General features: G+C 45.1%; 2 protein-coding genes across 2 annotated transcripts in view; both read right to left on the bottom strand.

Moving 5' to 3' along the window:
- Nucleotides 1-8: 8 nt before the first annotated feature.
- ap3m2 (adaptor related protein complex 3 subunit mu 2) lies at nucleotides 9-13,747 on the bottom strand. The gene is made up of 9 exons (XM_060907507.1): nucleotides 13,605-13,747; nucleotides 12,189-12,479; nucleotides 11,290-11,461; nucleotides 10,658-10,795; nucleotides 9,237-9,322; nucleotides 6,639-6,772; nucleotides 4,553-4,760; nucleotides 3,312-3,456; nucleotides 9-1,704 (listed from the first exon to the last, which is right to left on the bottom strand). The coding sequence occupies exons 2-9, from the start codon at nucleotides 12,459-12,461 to the stop codon at nucleotides 1,604-1,606; spliced, it is 1,257 nt and encodes a 418-aa protein (XP_060763490.1). The 5' UTR covers nucleotides 12,462-12,479; nucleotides 13,605-13,747; the 3' UTR covers nucleotides 9-1,603.
- A 2,422-nt stretch (nucleotides 13,748-16,169) lies between these two features.
- Nucleotides 16,170-26,764, bottom strand: part of kat6a (K(lysine) acetyltransferase 6A) — a 39,936-nt gene continuing 29,341 nt past the window's right edge. The window contains exons 11-16 of the mRNA XM_060907505.1: nucleotides 26,467-26,560; nucleotides 23,369-23,600; nucleotides 22,819-23,017; nucleotides 22,087-22,734; nucleotides 21,661-21,913; nucleotides 16,170-21,576 (exon numbers count right to left, since the gene is read on the bottom strand). Coding sequence (XP_060763488.1) covers nucleotides 18,392-21,576; nucleotides 21,661-21,913; nucleotides 22,087-22,734; nucleotides 22,819-23,017; nucleotides 23,369-23,600; nucleotides 26,467-26,560 — 4,611 coding nt within the window. The 3' untranslated portion in view covers nucleotides 16,170-18,391. The remainder of the gene's footprint in view (nucleotides 21,577-21,660; nucleotides 21,914-22,086; nucleotides 22,735-22,818; nucleotides 23,018-23,368; nucleotides 23,601-26,466; nucleotides 26,561-26,764) is intronic.

The raw sequence follows: 26,764 nt of genomic DNA, 5'->3' as shown, positions 1-26,764 counted from the left end.
AGAAAATATCCAACAACAATCAGAGTGTGTTTAATTGGTCCTTGTTGCCTCAATGCACTTAGACGTTCGCTAATCAGCGAAACAGTGGTTAGAGAGTGTTTCCCTCAGAGATACGTTCTGGATCTAAGTGCGTGTTAGGGTGCATCAGTTGCCCTCACTTTCATAAAATCTGATGCATTTTTGTCTGGGTGTTCCTTTTCACCAATAACGACGTCCTGTAAAATGTTTTGACCATATTCAAAAGTCTAACGGTGGCACCATGAGGTTCATTTTTTTTTTTGCCAAAAAACGCTTATTTTATGTTTTCGCGTAAGGTTTGAATCACAATGTTGGACTCCATTTATTGATTTCTTGTGAGCCAGAGATCATGTTAAGAACCTTTGCAAGGGATTGAGAAGCATTAATGTGATTCATAATACATTTGTATTGTTTAAAAGTAGTTGAACAATGATTCAATGAACAGCTAAAACTCAAACTGTGCTTGATAATATATTTAGAATATGTACTAAACATGTGTATCGAAGATATTTGGTATACTCTATAACGTGCCATAATGTTTCATGAAAAGTGATCGAAATTTTGTCATAAAATAGCAGCTTTTTCCATAACTTTGAGCTCCTGGTGCCGCCATTAAACTTTTGAATTTTGTCAAAATATTTCACCCAGTGTGTTTTCTTACCAAACGGAACATAAAAACAAAAATGCATCATGATCGGAGGAACTTTTCATTTTTAGGGGCAACTGATGCACCCTAGTGTGTGTGTGTGTGTGTGTGTGTAACGAATCTGTCCAGATGTGCTTGTGAAGTGTATAACTGTACGGTATACTGGAGGATAATGCGGTTCAGGATACAGCACCGATGTCGGCTTGGTAATGGTCGAGTCTCAGCAAATGGAGAGCTAAGTGCGTGATCAATAAGAGGGCAGGGTTACTGCGACGTACACGAGATATCAATCTACTCACTGTAAACATCTGAAGTGATTGTTTTTCCCATATTGTAGATTTCCTTGTTTTACCTGGAATCCAATGCATCACTGCCATCTTTAATGTCAATAATTATTAAAGCTTTCCGTAAATAAAATATACAATTCCATGACAAACTGTTTGAGTCAACAACAAAAACAGTCTAAGACACAATAAAAGAGGAGCAGGACATCGCAAGACAACACAATGCATCATTCGTACAACGGAGTAAATTTGTTGTGATTAAAGCTAAGAGTGCTAACCCCGAACACGCTAGGAAGATCAGTGCGTTCTTCAGACTCTATACACACACAGCCTGCATGCTTCATCATCCTCCATCGTCCACACGAGAGACACACAGAGGACAGTGGTTCTATTTAAAGGAATACTTTTACCTGAGGAACGCTAACGTTGCTATTATGTATAGGAAAGACGTTTAACCAAAAGCACTCAAACAGCATTTTCCACCAAAGAAAGGATTCCTTTAAATCCTGAAAAATATGTTCCGAATTAAATCATCCCCATCCTCATAATCATCCTCCGTTTCCAAGCCCCCACTGAACCCCTCCCCCCTCCGTCGCGTCTCGCTGTGCGCTCGCTGTCTCTGGAGACGGCTGGAAGCTGGAGAGGAGGTCCGCCTCTAGGTCCGCACCTGGAATTTGCCAGCCTTGGTCATGTACTTGATGCCTTTAAACGGTTTGTATTTCTCGCCGTACATGTCCAACCGATTTACCTTCAGGCCTTTAGGACAAAAGAGGAAAGAGAACAAAGTGTCACTGAGCGTTCCTACTGTATAATACGTTACCATGGTGCCGGGATGAGACACGCATCAGCGAGATTTGCATGTGAACCCGGACGACCTGCAAGGATCAGAGCTGAACTTCAACACAGGGGAGACCTGAATAAGGCCGTGTGCGCCACCTAGTGGTCACGTTGCAGCATGTGATGCTGGATTCTGATTCATCACGTGGTGTTGATTAATTTTCTCTCACGGCATAATTTTAGCGCAACAGCTTGCACAAGGACGTGTGTAATCGCTGAAATGGTGAAGATGTTTATTTAACATTTATGGAAGGAGTCTCCAGTGTCAGTGTAGTAACAATCAGAGGGAAAGCTGAAGTTTTCAGAAATCTTCAGGATGGAGGAGTTTACGCTTTTTGTGGTTTCTTGGTAACGTAACAAGCTGCGATTTTTTTTTTTTTAAATCTAACTTCAAGACAGAGAAACAAAAGACAGGCTGGTGACAGAAAGACTGTTTACAGCTGCTATAACATGCGTGAAAACAGGAACTAACCTGTTTCTCGGACATTCCACAACATTAAATGTAGCTACAAATGGATAAAATGTAAGATTAGTCAGTCAGTCATTCTTTAAAGCTAGACGGCCTTTCAGATTTTTCAAGTGTAGGTCATAAAAAGAATTTTCCAGACACCCAATTATTTTTGTTTAGTGACCGAAAGCTACTGAATTCGAATCACAGACTTCCAATTTTATTAGTTTTTTTTTAAAAATCGAACAATTAATGAATTTATCTCCACGTGGCCGTAAATTCTCCACCATTTTTTCCTGCTTCACCATGACCCAATACAAGATACTACGTCATGCATCATATCCCATGGTGGGCTTTCCCCGTTCACACAAGGCATTGTGGGATACAAATTTGAAACAGGAGAGTAAAATGGAGGGCGCGAGTGTGCGAATGAAACGTGAAAGACCGACTACAGTAACGGAAAGAAAGCGAGAAGGCGTTAAGTTCTATATGAAGGAAAGGAAATGCAACGCAGGACCAAACTAATAAATATTGGTGCTCAGCGAGCACCTCGGTGTGATCAGCTGTTCGTTTAGCGACGGAATGATGGAACTGTCAGTGCACGCTCAAAGGGAAACCTGCACACACACACACACACGGACTTCCTCTGTCTGCTTGACTGCACAAGTGATTTCATGCACATTATTTGCTTTAATCCCCTCAAATTAAATAACTTCCCAGCCACAGAATGGCCTGATATTTTGTGAGATATTACAGAAATTAACAGACATCACAATGACCACATTTCAGACGGAACTAAATTTCACCGGTTTTATGAAATCGAAAGGCCGTCTCGCTTTAATAAATAAAAACTTGTCTTACTAGAGTTCTCCAGAAATTTCTGTTTGGGTTTAAAGCTGGAAGACTCTTCTCAGCCTTCTGCACTCATTAAAAAGTTTGGTCACCCCGGAGACGTGAAATACGAACTCATTTAATATTCTGAACGGAGCCCAAAGAAAACCAACATAAGCAGCTGCGTAACCCGCACCAACCTCAAACCCGTCACACGAGTGTGTGAAGATCTGTTCATCAGTCGTACCTGAGATGGCCATCTGCTGGATCTTGAACTGGATGTTGATGGTTGGATTCTCGTCTGGTTTGGAGGCTCCGGCCTGCAGACACATGGTGCCCTTCAGACTGGGCAGCTTCTGTGGGTTGATCTTCCCAACGTCCCACGTCAACAGCTGCACACACACGACCGACATTACATTCAGACCGTCCCAGGGTGTGTGGTGTTAAACATGAACAAGGTTTCTACGATCCCATACATGAGCAAAGCTTAAATCAGAACGTCAAGGCCGTAGGAGCTCATCCAGCCTGCCATCTAAACAACCGTGACGACCAAAACATCCAACAGAACTGAAATGTGACGATGTGTGAGAGAGAGAGAGAGAGAGAGAGAGAGAGAGAGAGAGAGAGAGAGAGAGAGAGGACCGACCTCCACCACAAACTCTTTACTACAGGAACACCAACAAAGGACTAAATTTTGTTCCCCGAAGGAAGATCGACCCAAAACATCCATCAGAACTGAGTTCGCATGATAAATGAGAGAAGAGATATAATCCTAGTCAGAAGAAAATGAATTAATTTGGCTTAATTACTAACTCGTTAGCAAAAAAATTTGACAAAACAACAACCAAGTTTTGTGCAGAGTGATGAGTTTTTCAAACAAAGCAATTGGAACGGAAATCCGTAGAGAAACGATTTAACTGAATTGTGGACGATGGACGCCACGCCATGGCAACAGCTCATCGGCCTTTTGGACAGATGAGTTAATAAAGCAAACAGTTAAATTTTACTCAACCTAAAACTGCACGTGGCCTAATATTCTAATGAGCCCAACTTGACTGAAGCACATTCTAATTTTGGGAAATCATGTGACATCATGATTAATATTTTTCTCTCACGTCTTTGGCTTGACGTCTAGAACACGAAACCTAACAACGCAGTACAACCGTTTAACAACTCTGCGTAAATTAGCTAGCTGTGCTAACACTAGCTAGCTCAGGAAGTAAACGATACTGGTGTGTTATTCGGAAGTTGTGATGCAATGCTGACGTTTCTCAACATGGCAGAAGTTCGAATTGATTACGTTATAAAACTTGTCGTAAGAGTCTTCTTTTTTTTTTTTGTAATTTACGAAGACGTCTGAGAAAGAACGCTGTTAATTACGACTGTATAAATGCCAGCCTCGAACACACCTACCGTATCCAGCAGGAGATGCACCGCGGTAGTTTGAGCAAACTAACTCACATTAGCTACACTGTATTAGTGTGGTACCTTGGTGACGGGGTCGAAGGTGTAGGTGCCCTGTGAAGGGTTGAGGCTGGCGTTGAGGACACTGCGTGGGAGCTGACTGCTCACCAGCACCGACTCCACGGCCTTCCCCATAGTCTGTTTGGGGCCGAGCGTCAGGTCAAAGCGGCCCTGAGAGCTGCCCTCACGGAACGAGATGTTGTGCTTGACGTACACCGGGATGGCCACCAGGCTGAGGGCAGGAAGCACAGAGGATCCATGAGAATCAGTTATTTAGCACACTAAATTATGTGCCTTGGCACAACGTGATGCCCTGGGCGTGGCCTTGGGTTGGTTTTTGCTTGGTGTCGTAGTTTATCAAACCTGCCCTTGACAGCTGTTGCACTTATTGGAATATCATTGCCAATTTTTGTTGTGTAAACAAACAGGGGAAAAAAAATTAATAGGCAGAAAATAATCACTTTCTAAATATGATTTTTTTTGTGCATGTTTACACTCACTGGCCACTGTATTAGGAACACCCCTACATCCACCCGCTGTTCTGTTTGATGCAGGTCTCTAATCAGCCGATCCCTCGATGCATCAAATCACACAGATACAAATCAAGAGCTTCAGTTAATGTTCACAATGTTCAAACATCAGAACGGGAAAAACTGTGATCTCACAGTGTGACTTTCTTTCACTGTTGGTTTGAGCCAGATGAGTATTTTTGGTTTGAGTATTTCAGAAGCTGCTGATCTCCTTCCTGGGGTTTTCACACACAACAGTCTCTAGAGTTTACACAGAATGGTGTGAAAAACAAAAAACACTGAGTGAGTGAGTGAGTGAGTGAGTGAGTGAGTGAGTGAGTGAGTGAGTGAGTGAGTGAGTGAGCGACAGTTCTGTGGGTGGAAACAAACGCCTTGTTGATAAGAGAGGGTCAGAGGGAAATGGACAGATTTGAAGTGGTTTGAGTTTTTTTTTTTGGCCAGGAAGGATATAGTAACTCATATAATCACTCTGTACAACCGCGGTGAGCAGAAAAGCATCTCAGCATGCAACAGAAAACAGAAGAACACATTGGGTTCCGCTCCTGCAGCCAAGAACAGGGATCTTATGGCCCTTTTCCACGACCCTTTTTCAGCTCACTTCAGCCCGACACGGCTCGCATTTCGACTACCTCAGAGCAGCACGACTCGGCTCGCTTCAGCCCTGCTCAGCACCCAAAACTCGCACGGTTTTGGAGTGGGGCTGAAGCGAGCCAAACCGAGCCGAGTGGGGCTAGGGGCGTGAGCAGACACTCCCCTGTGCACTGATTGGTGAGGAGGAGTGTCCTCACATGCCCACACACGCCCCGCGAGCACGCTGGGATCTGTAAACACTGTAAACCCGGAAGAAGAAGAATTCTCTTTCTGAAGCCTTATGCGCCTCGCCTCATCTATATGCTCTTGCCAGTATCTGTTGGCGTTGTCGGTGACAACAAGCCACAGCACCAAGACCAGCAACACTAACGACTCCATGTTTATTGTTTACTATCCGGGTCGTGAGACTACCGCTTAAAAGGTCACTGATGTCACTGTTTGTGCCGCCTAACGACATCACGTGACGTCCACCCACTTTCGCTAACTCCACCCAATGTGTCCACCCACTTCCAGCCAGCACGGTTCAGCGCGGTTGTAGTCGAAATGCAACTCCCAACAGCCCCGCCCACTCAGCTCGACTCAGCCCAACTCAGCACGGCACGGCTCAGCCCAACTCAGCCGCGTCGGTAGTGGAAAAGCGGCAATAGAACCAACAACACGTTCCTATTAAAGTGGCCGGTGAGTGTGTGTGTGCTGATACAGTAAGTCCAAGTGAATATAGAATAGAGTAATATTTGCTTGGCTGTGCTAAACAAAAGTGTTTTAACTTTTAAAGCTTTTATACTGAAACAAGATCAAAAGCAGACTGAAATGTCTAAAATAGACCCAAATCCTCAAGGGTTAATCTTTCATCTTTACGTCTGCATCTTGAAACCGTGTTTCTGGATCCTCGTGTAAAACTCCACCTCATGCATGTGTTGTAAATGCTTTCCGTACTGCACAGAGCTGAAAAACCATCTGAAAACAGGAAGGGAAAGAGTTTCTCTCACTTCTGAGAGCTGACGTGGTAGGAGAGCAGCCGGAAGTTTCCATCCGGAGGGATGAAGGACAGAATTCGCTCAGCCTCCCAACGTTTAAAGCGGACACACGGGTGGAAACTCACGTCATCCAACAGCCGGGGATTCTGAGAGAGAAATCAAATAAACAGATAAACTTTCTCTACTTCTTTTCACATTTAATAACTGAAATCATTTTCATAATAATGATAATAATAATAAAAAAATGTCAAGACTTATTAGAAAGCTTACAACGACGTTTTGATCATCACAAATACTGCCAGCTAATTTACAGGCATAAAAGGTATGACGACGAAAATATTGGTGCTGTTGTATTCTGGGTAAAATGAAGCACTCGAGGCTTGGAGTCTTAGGAACCACAAACAGGAACGAATACATTTCATAGTCATGAGGAGAAAAAAAACAAAACGAAACACACCACTTGCCCTCAGTTCTAATACTAGCCTTCAAATTACAACCCCGATTCCAAAAAAGTTGGGACAAAGTACAAATTGTAAATAAAAACGGAATGCAATAATTTACAAATCTCAGAAACTGATATTGTATTCACAATAGAACATAAAAGGAGCCATACAAAAAAGGAACAGCTGGAGGACCAAATTGCAACTCATTAGGTCAATTGGCAATAGGTCATTAACATGACTGGGTATAAAAAGAGCATCTTGGAGTGGCAGCGGCTCTCAGAAGTAAAGATGGGAAGAGGATCACCAATCCCCCTAATTCTGCACCGACAAATAGTGGAGCAATATCAGAAAGGAGTTCGACAGTGTAAAATTGCAAAGAGTTTGAACATATCATCATCTACAGTGCATAATATCATCAAAAGATTCAGAGAATCTGGAAGAATCTCTGTGTGTAAGGGTCAAGGCCGGAAAACCATACTGGGTGCCCGTGATCTTCGGGCCCTTAGACGGCACTGCATCACATACAGGCATGCTTCTGTATTGGAAATCACAAAATGGGCTCAGGAATATTTCCAGAGAACATTATCTGTGAACACAATTCACCGTGCCATCCGCCGTTGCCAGCTAAAACTCTATAGTTCAAAGAAGAAGCCGTATCTAAACACGATCCAGAAGCGCAGACATCTTCTCTGGGCCAAGGCTCATTTAAAATGGACTGTGGCAAAGTGGAAAACTGTTCTGTGGTCAGACGAATCAAAATTTGAAGTTCTTTATGGAAATCAGGGACGCCGTGTCATTCGGACTAAAGAGGAGAAGGACGACCCGAGTTGTTATCAGCGCTCAGTTCAGAAGCCTGCATCTCTGATGGTATGGGGTTGCATTAGTGCGTGTGGCATGGGCAGCTTACACATCTGGAAAGACACCATCAATGCTGAAAGGTATATCCAGGTTCTAGAGCAACATATGCTCCCATCCAGACGACGTCTCTTTCAGGGAAGACCTTGCATTTTCCAACATGACAATGCCAAACCACATACTGCATCAATTACAGCATCATGGCTGTGTAGAAGAAGGGTCCGGGTACTGAACTGGCCAGCCTGCAGTCCAGATCTTTCACCCATAGAAAACATTTGGCGCATCATAAAACGGAAGATACGACAAAAAAGACCTAAGACAGTTGAGCGACTAGAATCCTACATTAGACAAGAATGGGTTAACATTCCTATCCCTAAACTTGAGCAACTTGTCTCCTCAGTCCCCAGACGTTTACAGACTGTTGTAAAGAGAAAAGGGGATGTCTCACAGTGGGAAACATGGCCTTGTCCCAACTTTTTTGAGATGTGTTGTTGTCATGAAATTTAAAAACACCTAATTTTTCTCTTTAAATGATACATTTTCTCAGTTTAAACATTTGATATGTCATCTATGTTCTATTCTGAATAAAATATGGAATTTTGAAACTTCCACATCATTGCATTCCGTTTTTATTTACAATTTGTACTTTGTGCCAACTTTTTTGGAATCGGGGTTGTAATTTGCTTCTCATTTGCATAAAGTTAAACTGCACTCAATTTTGGCAAGTCTCCAGCTCTGCCCATTTCCTCTCACTAACATCTGGAAACGGAGTCAGATGTGTAACAATTATTCGCCAAAGGCGAAGTGAATATTGTTGAATAACAATCGAGACGAGGTCGAGGTTATTATTCACTGAGCCTGAGGCAGAAAACTGTTTTAGTATAAATACACAAGTGATTTTATAAAAAATCGTATTTTAAAAATTATTTATTTCAAGCTTCAAAATCTTCATGTAAATGTAATAACTCCGCGGCGCAGACTTGTGTCACTGATCTACACCGAGTCACATAAACCACTTTGTTTTGAAATCGATAAAATAAATCCCAACCCCACCTTCCCTTTGAATAGTTTTAGACCAAACTTCGGTGCATCTTTAGTGCTTTTAGGAACAGCGTTTTCTTTCATCATTTGTAATTCTTCCTCACTTACGGTGACGAAGCGATCGGCCGCCATTTTGCCGAGTCGCTCCAGGTGATTATCAGGAAATAAATAATCCGAATCTCGACCAATCAGAGCGCGCGATTTCTGATAATCACCTGCAGATTTATACTAAAGTGAGATACGATTTTGCGACTTGGTTGATCAGACCCACCATAAATGACAGCGTGAGATCCGGCATTCCGGTCAGCTTCACACACGCATCTATCACACCCTGAATCTCTGCTGTGATCGTGGAACCTAAACAATGGAAGAGAAAAATTGTTTAGAACATCTAATACAACAACTACTACTACTAATAATAATAATAATAATAATAACAATAGCATAAAGCGAGAGTACAAAGGAATTGCTGCTTGTGATGAAGATCACGTGACTTCTGTGAGCACCGACACGCCTGCTCTACACACTGCTCATCAGTTAGGATGCACTTCACGGCATCTTGCACTCATTTTTGATAAATAATACACTATTAATATCAAACGGCACGGTGGTGTAGTGGTTAGCGCTGTCGCCTCACAGCAACAAGGTTCCGGGTTCGAACCCAGCGAGGGCCTTTCTGTGCGGAGTTTGCATGTTCTCCCCGTGTTTCCTCCGGGTGCTCCGGTTTCCTCCACAGTCCAAAGACATGCAGTTAGGTTGACGTGGGGCGGCCTTGGGCTGAGGTGCCCTTGAGCGAGGTACCGAACCCCTGACTGCTCCCCGGGCGCTCTGGTGTGGCTGCCCACTGCTCTGGGTGTGTGTGTGTGTTCACTGCTTCGGATGGGTTAAATGCAGAGGATGAATTTCACTGTGCTTGAAGTTCTTCTTCTTCTAAACAGTACGAGACAATTTTCACTTTTCATATCTACACTCAGCGGTCACTTTAATAGGAACTTCTTGTTGATTCTAAGATCCCTGTTCTTGGCTGCAGGAGTGGAACCCAATGTGTTCTTCTGTTTTCTGTTGCATGCTGAGATGCTTTTCTGCTCACCGCGGTTGTACAGAGTGATTATATGAGTTACTATATCCTTCCTGGCCAAAAAAAAAAGCTCAAACCACTTCAAATCTGTCTATTTTCCTCTGACCCTCTCTTATCAACAAGGCGTTTGTTTCCACCCACAGAACTGTCGCTCACTCACTCACTCAGTGTTTTTTGTTTTTCGCACCATTCTGTGTAAACTCTAGAGACTGTTGTGTGTGAAAACCCCAGGAGGAGATCAGCAGCTTCTGAAATACTCAAACCAAAAATACTCATCTGGCTCAAACCAACACCCATACCACAGTGAAAGAAAGAAAGTCACACTTCACTGTGAGATCACAATTTTTCCCGTTCTGATGTTTGAACATTGTGAACATTAACTGAAGCTCTTGATTTGTATCTGTGTGATTTGACGCATCGTGCTGCTGACGAGGGATCGGCGGATTACAGAACTGCAGAGAACAAACAGCAGGTGGATGGGTGGGTGTCTAATATCTCATTGGTGAATCTTTAACGTTCGTGATTAAAGACAGTCTTTGTTGGTTTGCCTCATGGCCTGATGAATAAACACAGCGTACGCACAGAACACGCTCGAGTGTGGCGAGGTTATGTACCTGACTTGTCAATGATGGCGTCGATTTCTTCCACCACGTCGAAGTAAGCCTCGTTGTTGGTGTATTTGACTCCGGTGCGTCTCCATGGCACCACCGAGAGCTGACCTGTAGGGAGCTGCTCTCCAACATTAGTGCTTCCTGTTCAAAACACACACACACACACACGGTTGAACTACAGGACATCAACCCTGCTTGACCTCCAGCAAGTCGTGAAATTGATTGTGATTATAATTTATTTATTAAAAACAACCAATCTTAAATTTTTATCCATTTCGAGTTACATTTAATATTGCGTAACACCCAGTGCTCACTTGTTAAAGCAGCTATAAGCAGTTGTTCCCTCACCACCCTCTCATTTCACCCTCTTTCGCTCTGACTGTTACAAAATCCTGACACTGGAGACTCCTTCCATCAACGTGAACTGTGTCCTTTCAGAAAACGCACAAAACGCTTTCACATTTTAAATCTTTATGTGGAGCGGCCACGGTGTTAAAGAGCTGTTACTATAGAAACGATAACAACGGTTTCAGTTACAGAAAACTCATCCACACCTCCGGATCAATCAGAATCCAGAATTCGTCAGCACCACGGTATAAAGGTGATTACTGAGCGATAGCGATTGTTACTGTTACCCGTGATGGTGTTGACGACGGTGCGCAGGATGGTCGGTGGTTTAATCAGCTCTTTCAGGATGTTGGACTCGGTGGCCAGGGGGAACCCGTTATCCAGCATCTCCTCCAGCAGCTCGTACACCACCACCACGTTGTCCTTAATGGCCGCCTCAGTGCACACGCCAAAGTAGTCCTGGGGATCGGGTTCATTTGTTATTCACGCTACAATCATCACAGCTTGACTCTCTAAATCATGTGACGTTTCATGGAATAAAACCGTCCAAATGGTGCAACTATCTATCTATCTATCTATCTATCTATCTATCTAATCTAAAATTAACATAAATTAATGTCATTCCAATAAACTCCGCCCACTTGGTGTTCGTGGTACGGCTTAAGAGTACAGCTTCGGGCTGTGACGGAAAAGGGATTGCTTTTCAGTGTGGCATGACCGCAACATAGTAGGACGTTCTATACGACAAAGTAAGTCACTTTTGATGCAACGTCATGCTGTTCTTCCTCATCTGACCAAATCGGGCTCCAGGTTGTCAGACGCATGTTACCTTTTCTAATAATGTTAGTGTTTGGTTAACAATTCAACACCTGATCGAACATGTTACTGCTGTTACTTAGCAACCTGAGATCAGATGAACGGAATGAGGAGGATTTGGTGAAGAAGCCATGCCGTTATCAAATACAGCCTGTACATTTGTATGACATCAGTAAGAACCAATGGAGTTTTTACGTAAACATTTCCATTTAAAAAACACTCTTAATATCGGCGTCTTGACTGATTACGGCATTCAGTGTGAAGCAGAGGAAGCTGCAATGTTTTAATTCAGCACTGCATTTCTTAACTTAAAGCATTAACACACGAATGGGATTATTTTAACGTATATAAATCTCACACACACAAACACCTGAAACGTGTCGACGACGCGATGCAGGAACTCGATGACGAACAGAGGAGGAACCTCGCTCTGGATCACAGCCACAAAGTAGATGCGATGTCGGAGCACGTTGATGAGGTAGTGGTGCGGAGTCGGGATCACCGGGGGGACGTTCTCCGGCTCGCTGGCGCGCTCCTGCGCTTCAAAAAAGTAATCGCACACCGAACGGCTCACCACACTCTTCCAGTGCTTCTCCAGGAAGATATCTCCCGTGGAGTTCACCAGGAACAAACTGTGGATCATCTTCGACAAATCCGCTGCCTGAAATAGAAACAAGTGAGAGGTGTGTGAATGCGTGGAACGTGGAAATCCCAGGAGTACCGTAACCTAAAGACACAGACCTGGTACCTCATCAGGGAACCGGTGGAACCTTTTAAAGCACCGTGTTTAAACCAGAGTTCAGTCACTGTGCGAGAGTGACGAATGAACAGGAATGATTTATTTTACAGGTTGTTGCTATGGGAACAAACGAACACAGCCTAAACCTTTGGCGTTGCACATGCTGGGCTCCAGACTGGACAAATTTTGGTGCTGGAAGTGATTTTACCAAATTATACAGTGGTGCGGGATGGCACGGTGGTGTAGTAGTTAGCGCCGTCGCCTCACAGCAAGAAGGTCCGGGTTCGAGCACCGTGGCCGGCAAGGGCCTTTCTGTGCGGAGTTTGCATGTTCTCCCCGTGTCCGCGTGGGTTTCCTCCGGGTGCTCCGGTTTCCCCCACAGTCCAAAGACATGCAGGTTAGGTTAACTGGTGACTCTAAATTGAGCGTAGGTGTGAATGTGAGTGTGAATGGTTGTCTGTGTCTATGTGTCAGCCCTGTGATGACCTGGCGACTTGTCCAGGGTGAACCCCGCCTTTCGCCCGTAGTCAGCTGGGATAGGATCCAGCTTGCCTGCGACCCTGTAGAACAGGATAAAGCGGCTACAGATAATGAGATGAGATTATTATTATTATTATTATTATTAAATCCTGCTTTTCCTGGACCAGAATATAGTCTATATCAATCCAAACCTGCACAAATGAACACTTTATCAATGTAAAAGTGCAATAAAGGTTAATACACGGTCCACTACTGGGTAATGTTAGGAACAATGGGGTTTCTGCAAAAGTTTTGGCACTCCACCGACAGCCTGAGTGACACCTGAGTGTCCTGGGCTTTGTTCACAGAAACCTAATCCATCATTAAATATTTAATAAACGCCCACGTCCTGTAGCTCCTTTACATTTCCTCTATACATTCATCCATCCAGCTTCTCTCCTTCTTTAACCCTCTGCTCGCCATCACAGCCAGCAGGGTCTCGTGACCGTCTGCGCCTCATCTCACCATCACAACACACTCACAGCGACACAGCAACAAACAGCGCCTCTGCAGCAGCTCAACACTCACAACAAGCCCAGTCGATGTGTTCGGCTTTCTCTCCTCTTCTCTTATCCTTTAATAGATATATATTATAATAATAATATAAAAGATCAGATGCACCAAGTGAGAAATATCCTCTTCCTTCGCCGTTATTCAGGTTTCAGGGGGAAATACGTGACAGACGTTCGCCTCAGCCAATAGCAAAGCACGATACCTAGTTAATCCCGCCCCTCGCCAAATAGGATTGGTGTACATCACGGAAGTAAACGACGACGGCTTTTCGACGGCCGGATCTCAAAATGGCTCCTGCGCCCTACACAAGCGCCCCATCTAGGGGATGAAATGACGTCTGGTGCACCCTACGTAGTGCACTTGATCTCTAATAAGGAGACATTTCGGGTTTAACCGCCTGGATTCAATCAAGCCAGAGGAAAAGATGGACGATAAAAATGGTGTCATACTTTTAAAACAAATCAATCTCATCTCATTATCTCTAGCCGCTTAATGTTTTAAAACACATTCAGATTGTTTAAAATGTTTTCGGAGGACAGTTGTATGAAGAAATGTGAAGTGTTCAAACACCAGACATCATCCATCCAGACACTGTAAACACTGACGTCATAACGTCCTTAAGAACAAACAAATAATCAGCACCTGATGGAGAGGCGTGTGGTGTGAAGGCCCCTGTTTTCTGCAGCTACAAGTGCGCCACGTGTGCATTAAATCCACTTTATTTCCATACAGATGTAACTGAAAATAGAGAAGTACTTCTTCAGGATTATCACGTGCCAAAGTTTTTCAGAAAGGGGTTGTGTGTTCATTCGTCTTCAGTTGCCTTGTTATGAAGAACTTTATTCATCACACGCTTGTGAAATTCCTCTCTGCATTTAACCCATCTGAAGCAGTGAACACACACACACACACACACACCCAGAGCAACCATGCAAACAGCGCCCGGGGAGCAGGCAGGAGTTCGGTGCCTCACTCAAGGGCACCTCAGCCCAAGGCCGTCCCATATTAACCTAACCGCGCGTCTCTGAACTGTCAGGGAAACCAGAGCACCCAGGGAACATGCAAACACCATACAGAAAGGCCCCCGCCAGCCGCTGGGCTCGAACCCAGAACCTCCTTGCTGTGAGGCTACCATGCTGCCCATGATTATCCTGGTCAAATTGATAGTAACGAGTGTCCATCCCAAGAATACCAATCCATGAACTCTACATGGACACGGAAACACCACAGCCTGAGCTCAGGATGGAACCAGGGACGACTATGCTGATATCCAAATTTTGCAAAAGTGTCACACTCCGTGCGTTTACATGCACATAGAGAAAATCGAATTTCTGCCGTTGCTCGGCTGAAATCAAAGTTCTAAATGCCTTAGCTCGGCTGAAATCGAACCGAACTGGATTTCTCGTAATCGAGCTACGCGACCTAGATTATGCGATTGTAGCCGAGCTACTTAGTGCATGTAAACCCTATCGAGCTACTTACTTCAGCACTGCCCCTTCCGGAAGTGACGAGACCACAAGCGGGAAACACAACAGCCTCGGTCAGCATGACAACAGTAGTAGTAGCGAGCAGCAGAAGAGGTCAGGAGGAACAAGGAGAACAAACAAATGAACAAAGAGAAAATGGCGAGCAGAAACGTGCACTTCTGCACATTTATAGAAGAATAGAATAGAATAGCTCCTTCATGACTACAACCGGAAGTGTACCAACACGATGGGGCGTGCAGGATCACCTGTGGCTCGGGTGCACAATGTACCTCACACAATAGCTCGATTTCCTTGTGTGCATGTAGGATTGGATTTCTCTGGCACCCCTGCTGGGACCCTTAGCTTCATTTGGATGTGCATGTAAACGCACTGATTGATTAGCGACAGGGTGGCCAGCAGTGTCGCCTCACTGCAAGAAGGTGTTTCACATGTTCTAAATGATCCTGGCCTGGGTTTCTTCCCTCCCTCAGTCCAAAGACATGCAGATTAGGTCAACTGGCTACTCTGAAACGCCCATAAGTGTGAATGATGGTCTGTCTCTCGGTGTTAGTCCTATGATAGATTAGCAACCTGTCCAGGGTTTACCTCACCTCACCTCTCGCCCAACTGGCTTCAGCTCACCCGTGACCCGCAACGGATAAGCGCCATAGAAAACAGACAAATGAATGATTAGTGGCATTACAGGGTCATGCTACTTTCCTCTTAATCACACTGGAAAGTAGACAATTTCTTATTTTGGGGGGGGGGGGGGGGGGGGACGACACTCTGAAAGAGCAACTTCAATGGACGTTGCTAGGGATATTTTTTTTAAAGTGGCATTGCAGGTGATCAGGATCATTGATGTTAATATAATTCTAAGCCAAATTGATATGGCTACTTGAATGGGTTTAATCTAAATATATAAAACATTTTACAGAAATTTTAACTTAAACGTTGTGCATTTTTGAATTACATTCACAAGATCACTCCAAGATTAAAAAAAAAAAAAAAAGTACCCATCCTCCCCTTCACTCAAATTCTTTTTACACCTCATTCATGGATGAATTGAACTCTTGCAGAGATCAGAGAAGGAACAGTAACGCAGAAACTAGTAAAACGGCTCAACATAATTTATTTTTGTTTCATGTTAAAAATGTACAGAGTTCTTTGAAAGTACTTGCTAAGAAAGAAAAATATAAGAAACAAATAAATGGAAATACATACAGGGAGGAAATAGAGAGGAGAGAGAAGGAGACTGGCACGTCGTGGCTCACGCTCTCTCTCCATCTACCGCGCTCTCTTAGCTTACAACTCACCATGTACAATTACAAAGGATACAAAAAAGGGAAGCAATATAAACAGACAAACATACGGAGCTCATTTTTACATGCCTCTTAAATGGAAGTCGTCCTATACACATGGAAGGGGGGAAAAAAACTGTATGGGGGGGGAGAACAACGGCTAAATGACCTTTAGATATTCATCGTCTCCTTTTGTTTTAAAATAGCATTAATATACTACACAAAAGATAGAAAACTCTAGAGATGAGATGGAATGGAAAGGTTAAAGGCATCTTATTCACTAGAAGTGAGCTGCAATTTTTTAGTTTTGAATTTCTTAATAATTACCCCAAGTTGAGCTAAAAAATATGTAGGATTTTTTTTTTCCTGAAACAGAAGTGAAAAATGACAGTACCAATATCCATGTCAATTTCTTTGTTTTATATTATAGAAAAAACATTTTCTCTACAATAAGTTTACTAAAGTCAAAAAGAGTCAGCTTGTGTCATAAAAGAAAGCTGCCCAGTCTGATAAAATTCAGAAAAAAAATTAAAACAAAAAAATAAACAAAAATACACAGAAATAATATACAAAAACATCAGATCTTTTAAGAATCCTCATATTGACACTGAATACTGGACATACAAAGGAATACAAACAAGTTTCTCTGCTTTTTGTCCTATACTGGTATCCGTCCCTGTACGACATGCACTTTAGCCAAGATGTGAGCACGTGTCTTGGTTTCTTTTGCACGACACTGCAAATTACTGTCCACCTCTTCTTTGTTGCTAAAGGCCAACAGCACTGCTTTACCAGCTGAAGCTTTGAAGATCCATGATTGGTCATGTGGCAGTTGGAGTCAACACGTACACAGAGTGCCATTAGTGTGGATTTTAAAAAACAAAAAAACCCTTTCCACTCCTGTGGTGCACTGTGCAGTATGAAATTTAAATGGAAAGAAGGGGAAAAAAAAAAAATCAAATCTCTTGATTAGCGTGCCCTCTCGCGGACTGAGTGGAGTGTATTTTTGTGACCAGAGGGGGCGCTCACAGGGGGGGCTGTGAATCAGGAAGTACCAGAATATTTACATCTAGAAGGTTCACAGGAGCTCTAGTCCCATTCAGGCTACTGATACTTTCTTCCTACTTATGGACATCTACGTACAGTCTCTCCATCCCTCGGAATCTTAAATACATGCGGTCCTATACTGAGAACTGGGAAGACACGGATTACTCGATATGTCTCATGGTGTCTCCTTAGTAGCTCTGTCTCACACACAGAAGTGCCTCCACCTTGACTTTTGAAACGTGTCCGCGAGTGTGTACATCTGTCCCAGACTGTGTGCGCATGTGAATGTTTATAAGAGCAAAAATGTGTGGATCGCTTTCCCCCTGTATAGCCACACACACACACACACACACACACACAAAGCATGAGGCTAGACAAGCATTTTAAGGGTCATCCCAAAAAAAAAAGAAAAAAAAAAAGAAAAAAAAACATTTAAAATAAATGGTGGTAATATACTAAGAGCCAAGTTTGTCTACAATTTTTTATTTTATTATTTTTTTTTAAAGTAAGGCTTCCTATGTCAATTCCAAAGACTGTGCATGATCCAGGTTGTGTTCATTATGAACCTCAGATGCAAGTATGCTTGTCCATTCTTTGTGTCCTGCAGCTGCTTCGTTTCTTCTTCAACCCCGCGTTAAGCACTGAACACCAGGGGAAGGAGAGGACTGCCCCGTTTTGCACGATGCATTCAGGTTTGTTCACGCCTCACATGGTTACCCTGGTCAGCTCGATTACAGCTGCACAGCTTCAGTAGGGCGAAACCAAGTGAAAACATCTCCACCATAATGTACGAGTAAAGACATGAAATGTAAAACCTCTCCAGTGGCAGCACCTTCCTATTCCACCACGCGAACACCGTTTTCCAGGTCACGGGGAAAGTCGGTGCACTCCGGTAACACCACGGAGACCGTTGCGAGAGTCTGTTTCTGGAAGGGGTTAAATGTCTGTCTTTACTCTCTTGTTTGTCTCTGCATATCTGCTCCCTTGCTCATCTGCTCATGTAAGGTGACTGTTTGGGGACACCAGCATAGCTGTGGTGCGAGGGACCAGCATACATCATGTTGCCGTGGTGATTGGGCTGCATAGGCTGCTGCGGGTAGGCCTGACCTCCCATCATGCCCATCTGCATTTGCATGGGGTACTGGGCAGGCTGGTTCATGTAGTTGCTGTGGTACCCGCTGTTCATCATGGGCTGAGGCATGCGGTAGCCGGCTGACATGGCTGCATTCAGTGGGTTCATGTTCATGGAGTTGTAAGCAGCCGGAGTAGGCATAAGGTTGGTCATCATGCCCCGTTGCACTGCCAGGGTTCGAGGGGAACCTTGCATTGAGCTTCGGCCATAGAGCTGCTGCTGGTGTGGGGAACCGGCCGGAATTTGGGAAGCCTTGGAACGAATAGAGATGTGGCCTTTCACAGTGGCCATTTGACCCTGAAGGCGCTGGGTGTGGGGTGGAGGGGGTAGGCCAATGTTGGCTCCGGGCATGTTGCACTGGATTAAGGGAGTACCAAGGTTCATGGAGCTAGAGCTGAGGTTGGGAGGTGGAGTCATGGTGGTCTGAGCCTGAGGCAGAGGAGGATGTGGGGAGGAGGCAAGCTGTGCCAAGCTGGGATTGGGCAAAGTGGCGCTTGTGGCGTAAGACGTGACAGCAGCCGAGTGGGAGTAAGACATGGCATGAGGGTCCATGATTGTGTTTGTAAGCTGCTGGAGTTTGGCCAAGCTGAAGGTGGCAGACGGTTGAGCATAGCCACCCGCACCAAAGTCCTGGCCCATTCGGTCATAAATGCTTCGACTACTTCCACCGCTTCCTGCACTCTCTGGAATCTCCATAATCATGGGTGTGGAAGTAAAGCTGTTTCCCATGCTGCACTGGGAAAGTGCCGGCTGCTGAGGAGGAGGAGGTGGGGGTGCTGAAGGTGCAGGCTGGGGCTGAGGGTTTGGCTGTTGCTGCTGAGGAACCTTCTTTTGCTGCTGTTGCTGCTGCTGCTGGCTCGCACTTGGGGGTCTTTCAATTACACAGCTTTGAGGGGACTTTATGCCACAGCTCGAGGTGTTAGCTGAAGGTGGAGGAGGTGGAGGTGGAGGCTGAGGGACAGTACTACTACCACCATTAGAGCCAGGACCACCATTTGGACCAGCCTGCTGAATTAAGCTGCAGCTGCCCATAGCAAGTTGAGAGCCCACAGAAGCACTGGAAGACGACATGCCAGGAGTGGACACAAAGGAACAGCTATTACCTTGTGAGGAAGAGGAAGATGGGGTGGACGAGGAAGATGCAGATGAGACAGCTGCTACTGTAACAGACATGCTGCTTCCGCTACCACTGTTCCCACCACTGCCACCTCCTCCACCCATAGTGGAGTCATAACTACTGGGGTTGTCATAGTTCTCTGTGGTACTCTCGATGCTGCCCAAGTCACTGAAACCACTGTCCACCACCTGTTGAGAATGGTCAGAGACAGATGGCACGTCCATCATGGGTGATGTCTCCATGTTCTGCAATGATGGTGCAGAAAGTGAGCTAGGGTGCTCTGGAGTTATTTGGGTATAGCTTCCCCCATTTCCACCAGCTGGACCAGACACACCTGCCCCAGTTTCAAGAGATCCCGGAGTCATTCCAGGGCTGTTGACAGAGCGTACAGATTGACTGGGTAAAGGGGGCATGGGAGGGTTGGGCATGGGGCTGCTATGTTGGGAGGCACCACAGTCTTCCACCATGGTGAGAGATTCCTCCTCGCCCTCCCCATGGCTATAGTTCTGTAGCGTTCGACAAGCAGCTAGTGTCTCCTCACAGTCCTGGTAAGCGCCATGTGGCTCAGCTTCCTCGTCCTGGGCCTCTCCTTGTGTGAGGGATTGGACAGCCTGAACTGTCTCGAGGTCCAGTTCACTGCTGTGGTGGTGGTCATGTGGATGGTGGCTCAACTCGTCTTTGAACTCAGGGTTTGCATGAGGGTTTTCCGTCTCCATCATCAGGTCAGATTTGCTATCCATTGACTGCATGTGTGGTGGATCAGAAGGAATTGCAATGGAAGTCACGGTCTCGACAGCAGCAGCTGCAGCTGCAGATTCCTCTTGCTCCCGTCGCCGCCTTTCATCCTGGGAGTCAACCGAGTGGGTTTTTACCTCTTGGACCTCTTCTTCCTCATCCTCATCTTCCACCTCTTCCTGCTTGTGGGTGTACTCTTGTGACCCACTCTCCTGCACGTCTAAAAAACCCTCCCCACTCTGCGGTTCTTCTTTGACAAGTGGTGATCGAGGAGATGATTGTTCCTCCTCTTCATCTTCTAGCTCATCATCTTCAGAGTCCTGGTTTTTTCTCCTCTTTTCAGCATCACTTTTCTCCTCCAGTCGACCATCTCCTTCATCATCCGCATCATGATCTTCGCTTCGCCGGCTTCCTGAGCCTGGCATAGCCCCTGTTCTCCTGTTGCTAGAGTCATTGTGATCCTCATCCTCCCTTTCCCCATCCTCCTCTTGGTCTGCCACATCATCTCTGTTCTGAGGGACCCGGGAGTCGGAGGCCTGGGTTAACGTGCAAGAAGGTGAACGACTTGGCTTCTCTTCAGCCCATGTTTGATCCTCTTCATCCTCCTCCTCCTCTTCCTCCTCCTCGTCCTCCGGCTCAGAGATGGGTGCGGGTTTGGAAGCAGGGGGCTCAAGGTTTGGTTTTTTTGGTGGCCGGCCTCGTCTTTTGGGCTTTGGCTGTTCTCTTGTTTGCTGAGGGAAAATGCCTTCCTCATCAGAGTCCTTACGCTTTTCACAGTCGAGGTCAGACGTCAGTGGTCTCCTCTTGAAGGTTCGGTCTTCTGGCTTTTCTAACTGTAATTGAGACAACTGGCTTCTGTCCAGCTCTTCATGGGCACCCTCAACCTGGGTCGGTTGTGGGTAATTTCGACGCTTCCTTCCAGGTTTGCTCTGAACATTTTTTCTCGCAGGTTCCTCTGAGGACTGGGCTGTCAAAGTGGTGTCAGCAACCTGGCTGGCAGCCCCACTTCCCGGCTTTCTCCCAGGAACCTTCTTCCAGTGCTGCGGCTTACGGCTCTTTCCCTTAGGCCAGCCTTTCTTCTTCTTTAAAGGGACCTCCGGTGTTGCAGTCGAGGGCTCCACTCTTTCTAACACCTCAGCCTCTTCTGGCCCTCTCAGGCCACTGACTGGTTTCAGCACAGGAGTGTGATCTGTGTGAAAGGAAAAATCTCATTAATAATTAGACACACACTGAGGAAAAGAACAAACCAGGGAGAAATCAGGGTATTACTAACCATCCTCATCAGATTCTGAGAGATTGGTTGAGCGAATCGTTTTAAGCGCAGAGTCCAAGTGTTTACGAGCAGGTGGGTAACAGCGGAGGCTATGGCCAAATGGCGTCTCCTCCTCTAGCCGGGGCATGGGTCTCTCAGAGTCAGAGTCTACAAAGGGTTCATCAAGAACTTCTGTGGTCTCCGAAATGGTTTCTGTCACCACACTGCTGTGCGGGTGGCTACGCTGACGTATGCGCCTTTTACGTGGGGGCTTCTGGGAAGGAAAGGGGGGGGGGGGGAATTTATTCAAAAAACATGATCCACATATTTGGTGCACAAACACCAGAACCCTTTCCATTCCTTTCTTACGATCTGCAGTTACTGGGATAGCTTTAATTTTACAAAAAAAGGACAAACTAAATATTCTCGTAACTGATTTTTACCCACCTTGCTTTTGAGCCCTAATGTTGGCTTGGTAAGGACAGGAGGGGAGCAAGCACCCATCTCTTCATTATAGTCCTCATCCTCACTGCTTTCACTTGAGCAGGAACGAGGGACCGGAGACTCGCTGAGCCTAGGTGCCGTGGTTAAAGAAGGCACATCATCTCCCGACTCCTCACTCAACCTGCGTTTGGGGCCTCCCCTTTTCCGTACAGGGCGCCCTCTGTTGCGTGGCAGAGGGACTGCAGAGTGCCTTGAAGCCCCAGTCAACCGGTCAGCACAACTTGGCTCATTCTCAGAGGTGAAGAGAGGAGATGGAGACATGGATACTGGTGTCATTTTGTTTGGCGATTGATCATCGCCTTCATCATCCTCTTTAAGCCTGGTTTTCCGGGGTCGTCCTGGACCGGGACGAGGTTGATCCTTGACTTTGCCCCAAGGCCAGTTTTTAGGTGGCCGTCCACGACCCCGGCGCTCCCCATTGGCTTGAAGAGGTGTGGTTTCAGGGCTCGGGAGACTGTTGCGTATGGGGGATGAGGGTGGAGAGCTAGGATTGTTGGGGAATGTTGGAAAGCACTTTTTTTCTTCTTCATTGTCCTCCTTGTCTATTCTTGAATTCCATGGCAGGGGGGAGCTTTTGCGATTTGATTTCAGCTGCAGAACACAAAACAAAATAAAGGTCATTTAAATACATGTTACAGAGAAATGAAGCAATCACATGACGACTTGAAGACTCACATCTTTGTCATTTTCCTTCTCTCCATCCTCTTCTTCATCCTCATCATCTTCATCCCCATCTTCATCCGACACCACTGGGTTAGCGACAATGACCGGCGTCCACCGTAGGCAGTCCGGGTCGACTTCTAGGAGCCGAGGTCGGGCATGGAGACGGGCCATGTGAGTCGACACCAGCTTTTCCCTGCGAACCAGAACTAGCCTGGACATACAAGACGAGGGAAGGGAGTTAGGGTAGCCATACATTTCAACACACCATTTCCTCAAGTCCAACTTTTACCAGCATGCACTAATTAACGTTATAGCAGCAAGTTGTATTTTATGTATTTTCTTCTGCTCTACCACAGACGTGTCCTCAAAGTCTTACGAAAACACGTCCCTTTTAGCTCCTTGCTAATGACTGCCTGATCTCATTTGCTCTCTGAACCAACAGCAGAAGCACATCACTATTTCTTAAGCACAACGTTAAACGAAGATAAAATTTAATGCAGTGTTTTGCTTCCACCAGTGAGGCTAATAAACATTACTGCAGTTTGTGCGTTGCCTCTCTCACCGGTCCCCTCTGTGCTCCAGCATGTTCAGGTTCTGCAGTGTGGCTGTGATGTCCTGAGGGCAGATGCCAGTGATCTTGCTGAGGCGGCGGATGGTGAGCTTTCGGTCTCGAACCTCATGTAGGCACTCGAGCACCACGCTCCGCCAGTAAGCCATGTAGGAGAGGCGGCCCAGATCAGACAGAGGCTTCTCTGGAGAACCAGGCTGGCCTTCCCGCTTAGACAACAAGTAACCTACACACACACACACACACACACACACTTATTCTCAGGTACAGGACTAGACTGAGTCATGAGGGGAAACTGGATAGAGAAAAGAAATTTAAGAGTGAAAATTGGAAGAAAGTTACAGTACCAGTCAAAAGTTTCTACACCCCTACGCATTCAAAGGTTTTTATGCATTTTGTCCATTTTCTACATTGTAGACTACTGAAGACATCAAAACTAACATATGGGACACCTGGATTTCAGGGAAGCCATGGCCTAACAGTTAGTGAAGCAACTTTGAGACCCAAAGGTTGCTGGTTTGATTCCCTGGACAAGCAGGAGTGGCTGAAGTGCCCTTGAGCAAAGCACCTAATCCTCAACTGCTCCCCAGGCTGCTCTGGGTAGGTCACTTTGATCAGAGCATCGACTAAACGTCTGTAATGTAATGTGCGGTAAACAAAATGTTCAAAAACAATGTTTGATATTTTAGATTCTTTCAAAAAGTATCCAGCGTTTATCTTTATGTTTTGCACCCTATTGGCATTATCTTAACCAGTTTCATGAGGTACTCACCTGGAACGCTTTTCAATTAAAAAAAAAAAGTCAACTAGTCAGAAGTTAGTTAGTGGACGAGTTTCTTGCCTTCTTAATGCGTTTGAGATCAAACAGTAAATAAAAAATTTAAAAAAAAGGAAAAACCCTGTAAACAGCCCTATTCCACACAATATTATACCAAGAACCACTCCACTAAGTAAAAAGAAAAATCCATCATTTATTTAAGACATGAAGTGACAAACAAAAGAAAAAACAAATTAGATTGGAATGGTGTTGCCAAACTTTTGGCTGGTACTGTATATTGGAATGAAAGTAAGGATTGATTGATCTGAGGATGACGGGAAGGAAAACTGGATGGATGTGAAGATGTAAAGAATACTGGCTGGTTGGATGGATGTGAGGATAACAGGAAAGAAGTTTAGAAAGGCAGACAGATGGATGCATGTGAGGATGGACGGATGGGTGGGTGAGAGAATCATGGAAAAGCCTGGATAGATCAATGGAAAGGGAGATTGGATGGATCGATTTAATGATGGATGGGAATGAAAGGAAATGAGAATGGACAGATGGATGGATTGCTGTGAGGATAACAGGAAGGAAGACTGGATGGATGGTTTGCTGTGAGGATGATGGGAAAGAAAGCTGGATGGATGGACAAGTGTAAGAACCATGAGAAGGAAGACTGGAGAAATGGACAGACATAGGAATAACTGGAAGGCAGATTAAAGGGATAGAGAGGAAATGAGGATGGACAGATGGCTGGATGAAATGAAACTAGCATGTCACTTGCTAACCAAAGAACTGTCATACCGTAAAATACCAAATAATAGCCGAGTTCCAATTAACCGCCGAGTTCCCTTTAACGGCCGGGTGTACGCGTGTGTTGTGACAAATAAAGGCCGGTTCCGAATACTCGCCGGGGTCTAAAAAAAAAAAAAAAAAAAAAGCGTCCGAACGTTCTATCTAGAATCTTGAGGCCCAGCACTTTTCTGGTTTTCTGGTGTTTAAACGATTTTGCATTGCATAGTTTTCTACCGAAACAATATGAATGAATTAATGAATGAAATTATTTCTATAATACTGTTTACAACATTTTGTTACGTGATAATAAACATGCCATTTCAATGTTATAATCTTGGTCTACCGTAATATTTCTTGAGGAATGCAACTCCGTAACTTTTGACAGATGTCTTAGCCACCCCTTTGGGTATACCCAACGAAAGCCAGCGTGTGTGGTGACATTGAGGACTGCGGGTTTCCAAGGTTGGACTGCTGCTTCTGTTAAACGACCTAAATTGCCGAATGCATGCGTCAAAGCACACACTGAGTTTTATTAAAGACCTTATACCATTTCACTTGCCCTTACCCATTCGGATCTGGAAGACGCTTTACAAAAAAGGTGAGAGCGTTCTAACATGCATTTCAGTCTGCTCGCGGCCAATCTAATCCAAGGGGCCTTTTCAACAAGTAATCTGTCGTGCAAGTTGGGCAGAAGCACGCGTCAGGCAGGCAACGTGTAGGCCTACAAGTCAGTAACCTATTCAACTAACTTTCATCCGAACTTTAAGTTTTCTACGGGGTCGAGCCACCGTACCAACTCACTCGGGGAATAGGCTCATATCGGCCAAATAGGGAGACGTCTTGGAGAGAAACGTGAGAATGCAAGATGACAGTATGTAGCCACTGCAGGTCACTTATTTTTCAGCATAAGAAAAAACCCTTTGGTTTGACACTTCGCACCCTAATTATGTTGCTTCAACGTCGCGCCCTCCGTGCAATTTCAGACTGACAGACATCGCGAAGCGCAAAGGGTGGAGGCTGCATGGGTGAGGGTGATAGCAAGTGACCATAACTTTGCAGAGTAATTAAATCACAGTGCTGCGCACAGACAATGGTGTGGTTTCTTGATTATTTTGTAAAGCATGCGCTTAACTAGTCATTAACAGGAAAAGGTGTGTGATTTATCCTTTATCCACCCCGACTGTGCCATGCGAAGATGCATTCTGCGTCTTCAAAATTCCCCGAAGTCGGCACCGTGCTCTCTGTAATCTAACTCTGAACAAACTAAGTTATACTGGTTAAAAGTAGGCCTATCTGAGAATGATTTTTTCCCCCGTTTTGAGGTAGATTTTGGGGAAGGTGTTTGTGAAGGAATTAATCGCCTGTTCCAAATAGCCGCCTAGTCTCTAATACGCGCCGGGTCTCTTACGTGATTGAGACAAATAATCGCCCGGGCTATTATTTGGTATTTTACGGTACATTTACACAAACAAACTAAACAGCAAACTCGTTCCACTCCTGCATGTTGAGAGGTTCAGTAAAACACCACGAGACGTACTGAAGTCGATGAGGAAGCGTCCGTAGCCCTTGCGCTGGTACTGTGGAAGAATCATGATGCAGGACACGTTGTACTTTTGCTGGCAATGTTTCTCCTGTGAAGAAGTGAAAGGGACAGAGGGTCAAGAACCAAAACGAGACTCGCCCACACCTACCTGAAAAATCAAAAATCACACTTCCCTTTAATTACATAACCCAAGTTCATCATCTGCGAGCACTTCAGACGCTCTTCTGAATGCAGGGATGGTTTTATACGCAGTAAATATACAAAATTAATTAATTACATTACCACTCAACTG

The sequence above is a fragment of the Neoarius graeffei genome, chromosome 24, assembly GCF_027579695.1.
Source record: "Neoarius graeffei isolate fNeoGra1 chromosome 24, fNeoGra1.pri, whole genome shotgun sequence".
NCBI lineage: Eukaryota > Metazoa > Chordata > Actinopteri > Siluriformes > Ariidae > Neoarius > Neoarius graeffei.
This window is presented reverse-complemented; position numbering and strand designations above follow the sequence as displayed.

Bases quoted from the DNA above. Each gene is read 5' to 3' on its own strand.
- ap3m2 (XM_060907507.1), bottom strand. From the start codon at position 12,461: ATGATCCACAGTTTGTTCCTGGTGAACTCCACGGGAGATATCTTCCTG. The intron at 10,796-11,289 runs GTAACAGTAACA...TGTTTTGAACAG, and splicing joins CGTCGTCAACACCATCACGG to GAAGCACTAATGTTGGAGAG. The intron at 6,773-9,236 runs GTGGGTCTGATC...TTTCTCTCTCAG, and splicing joins ATCTCACGCTGTCATTTATG to AATCCCCGGCTGTTGGATGA.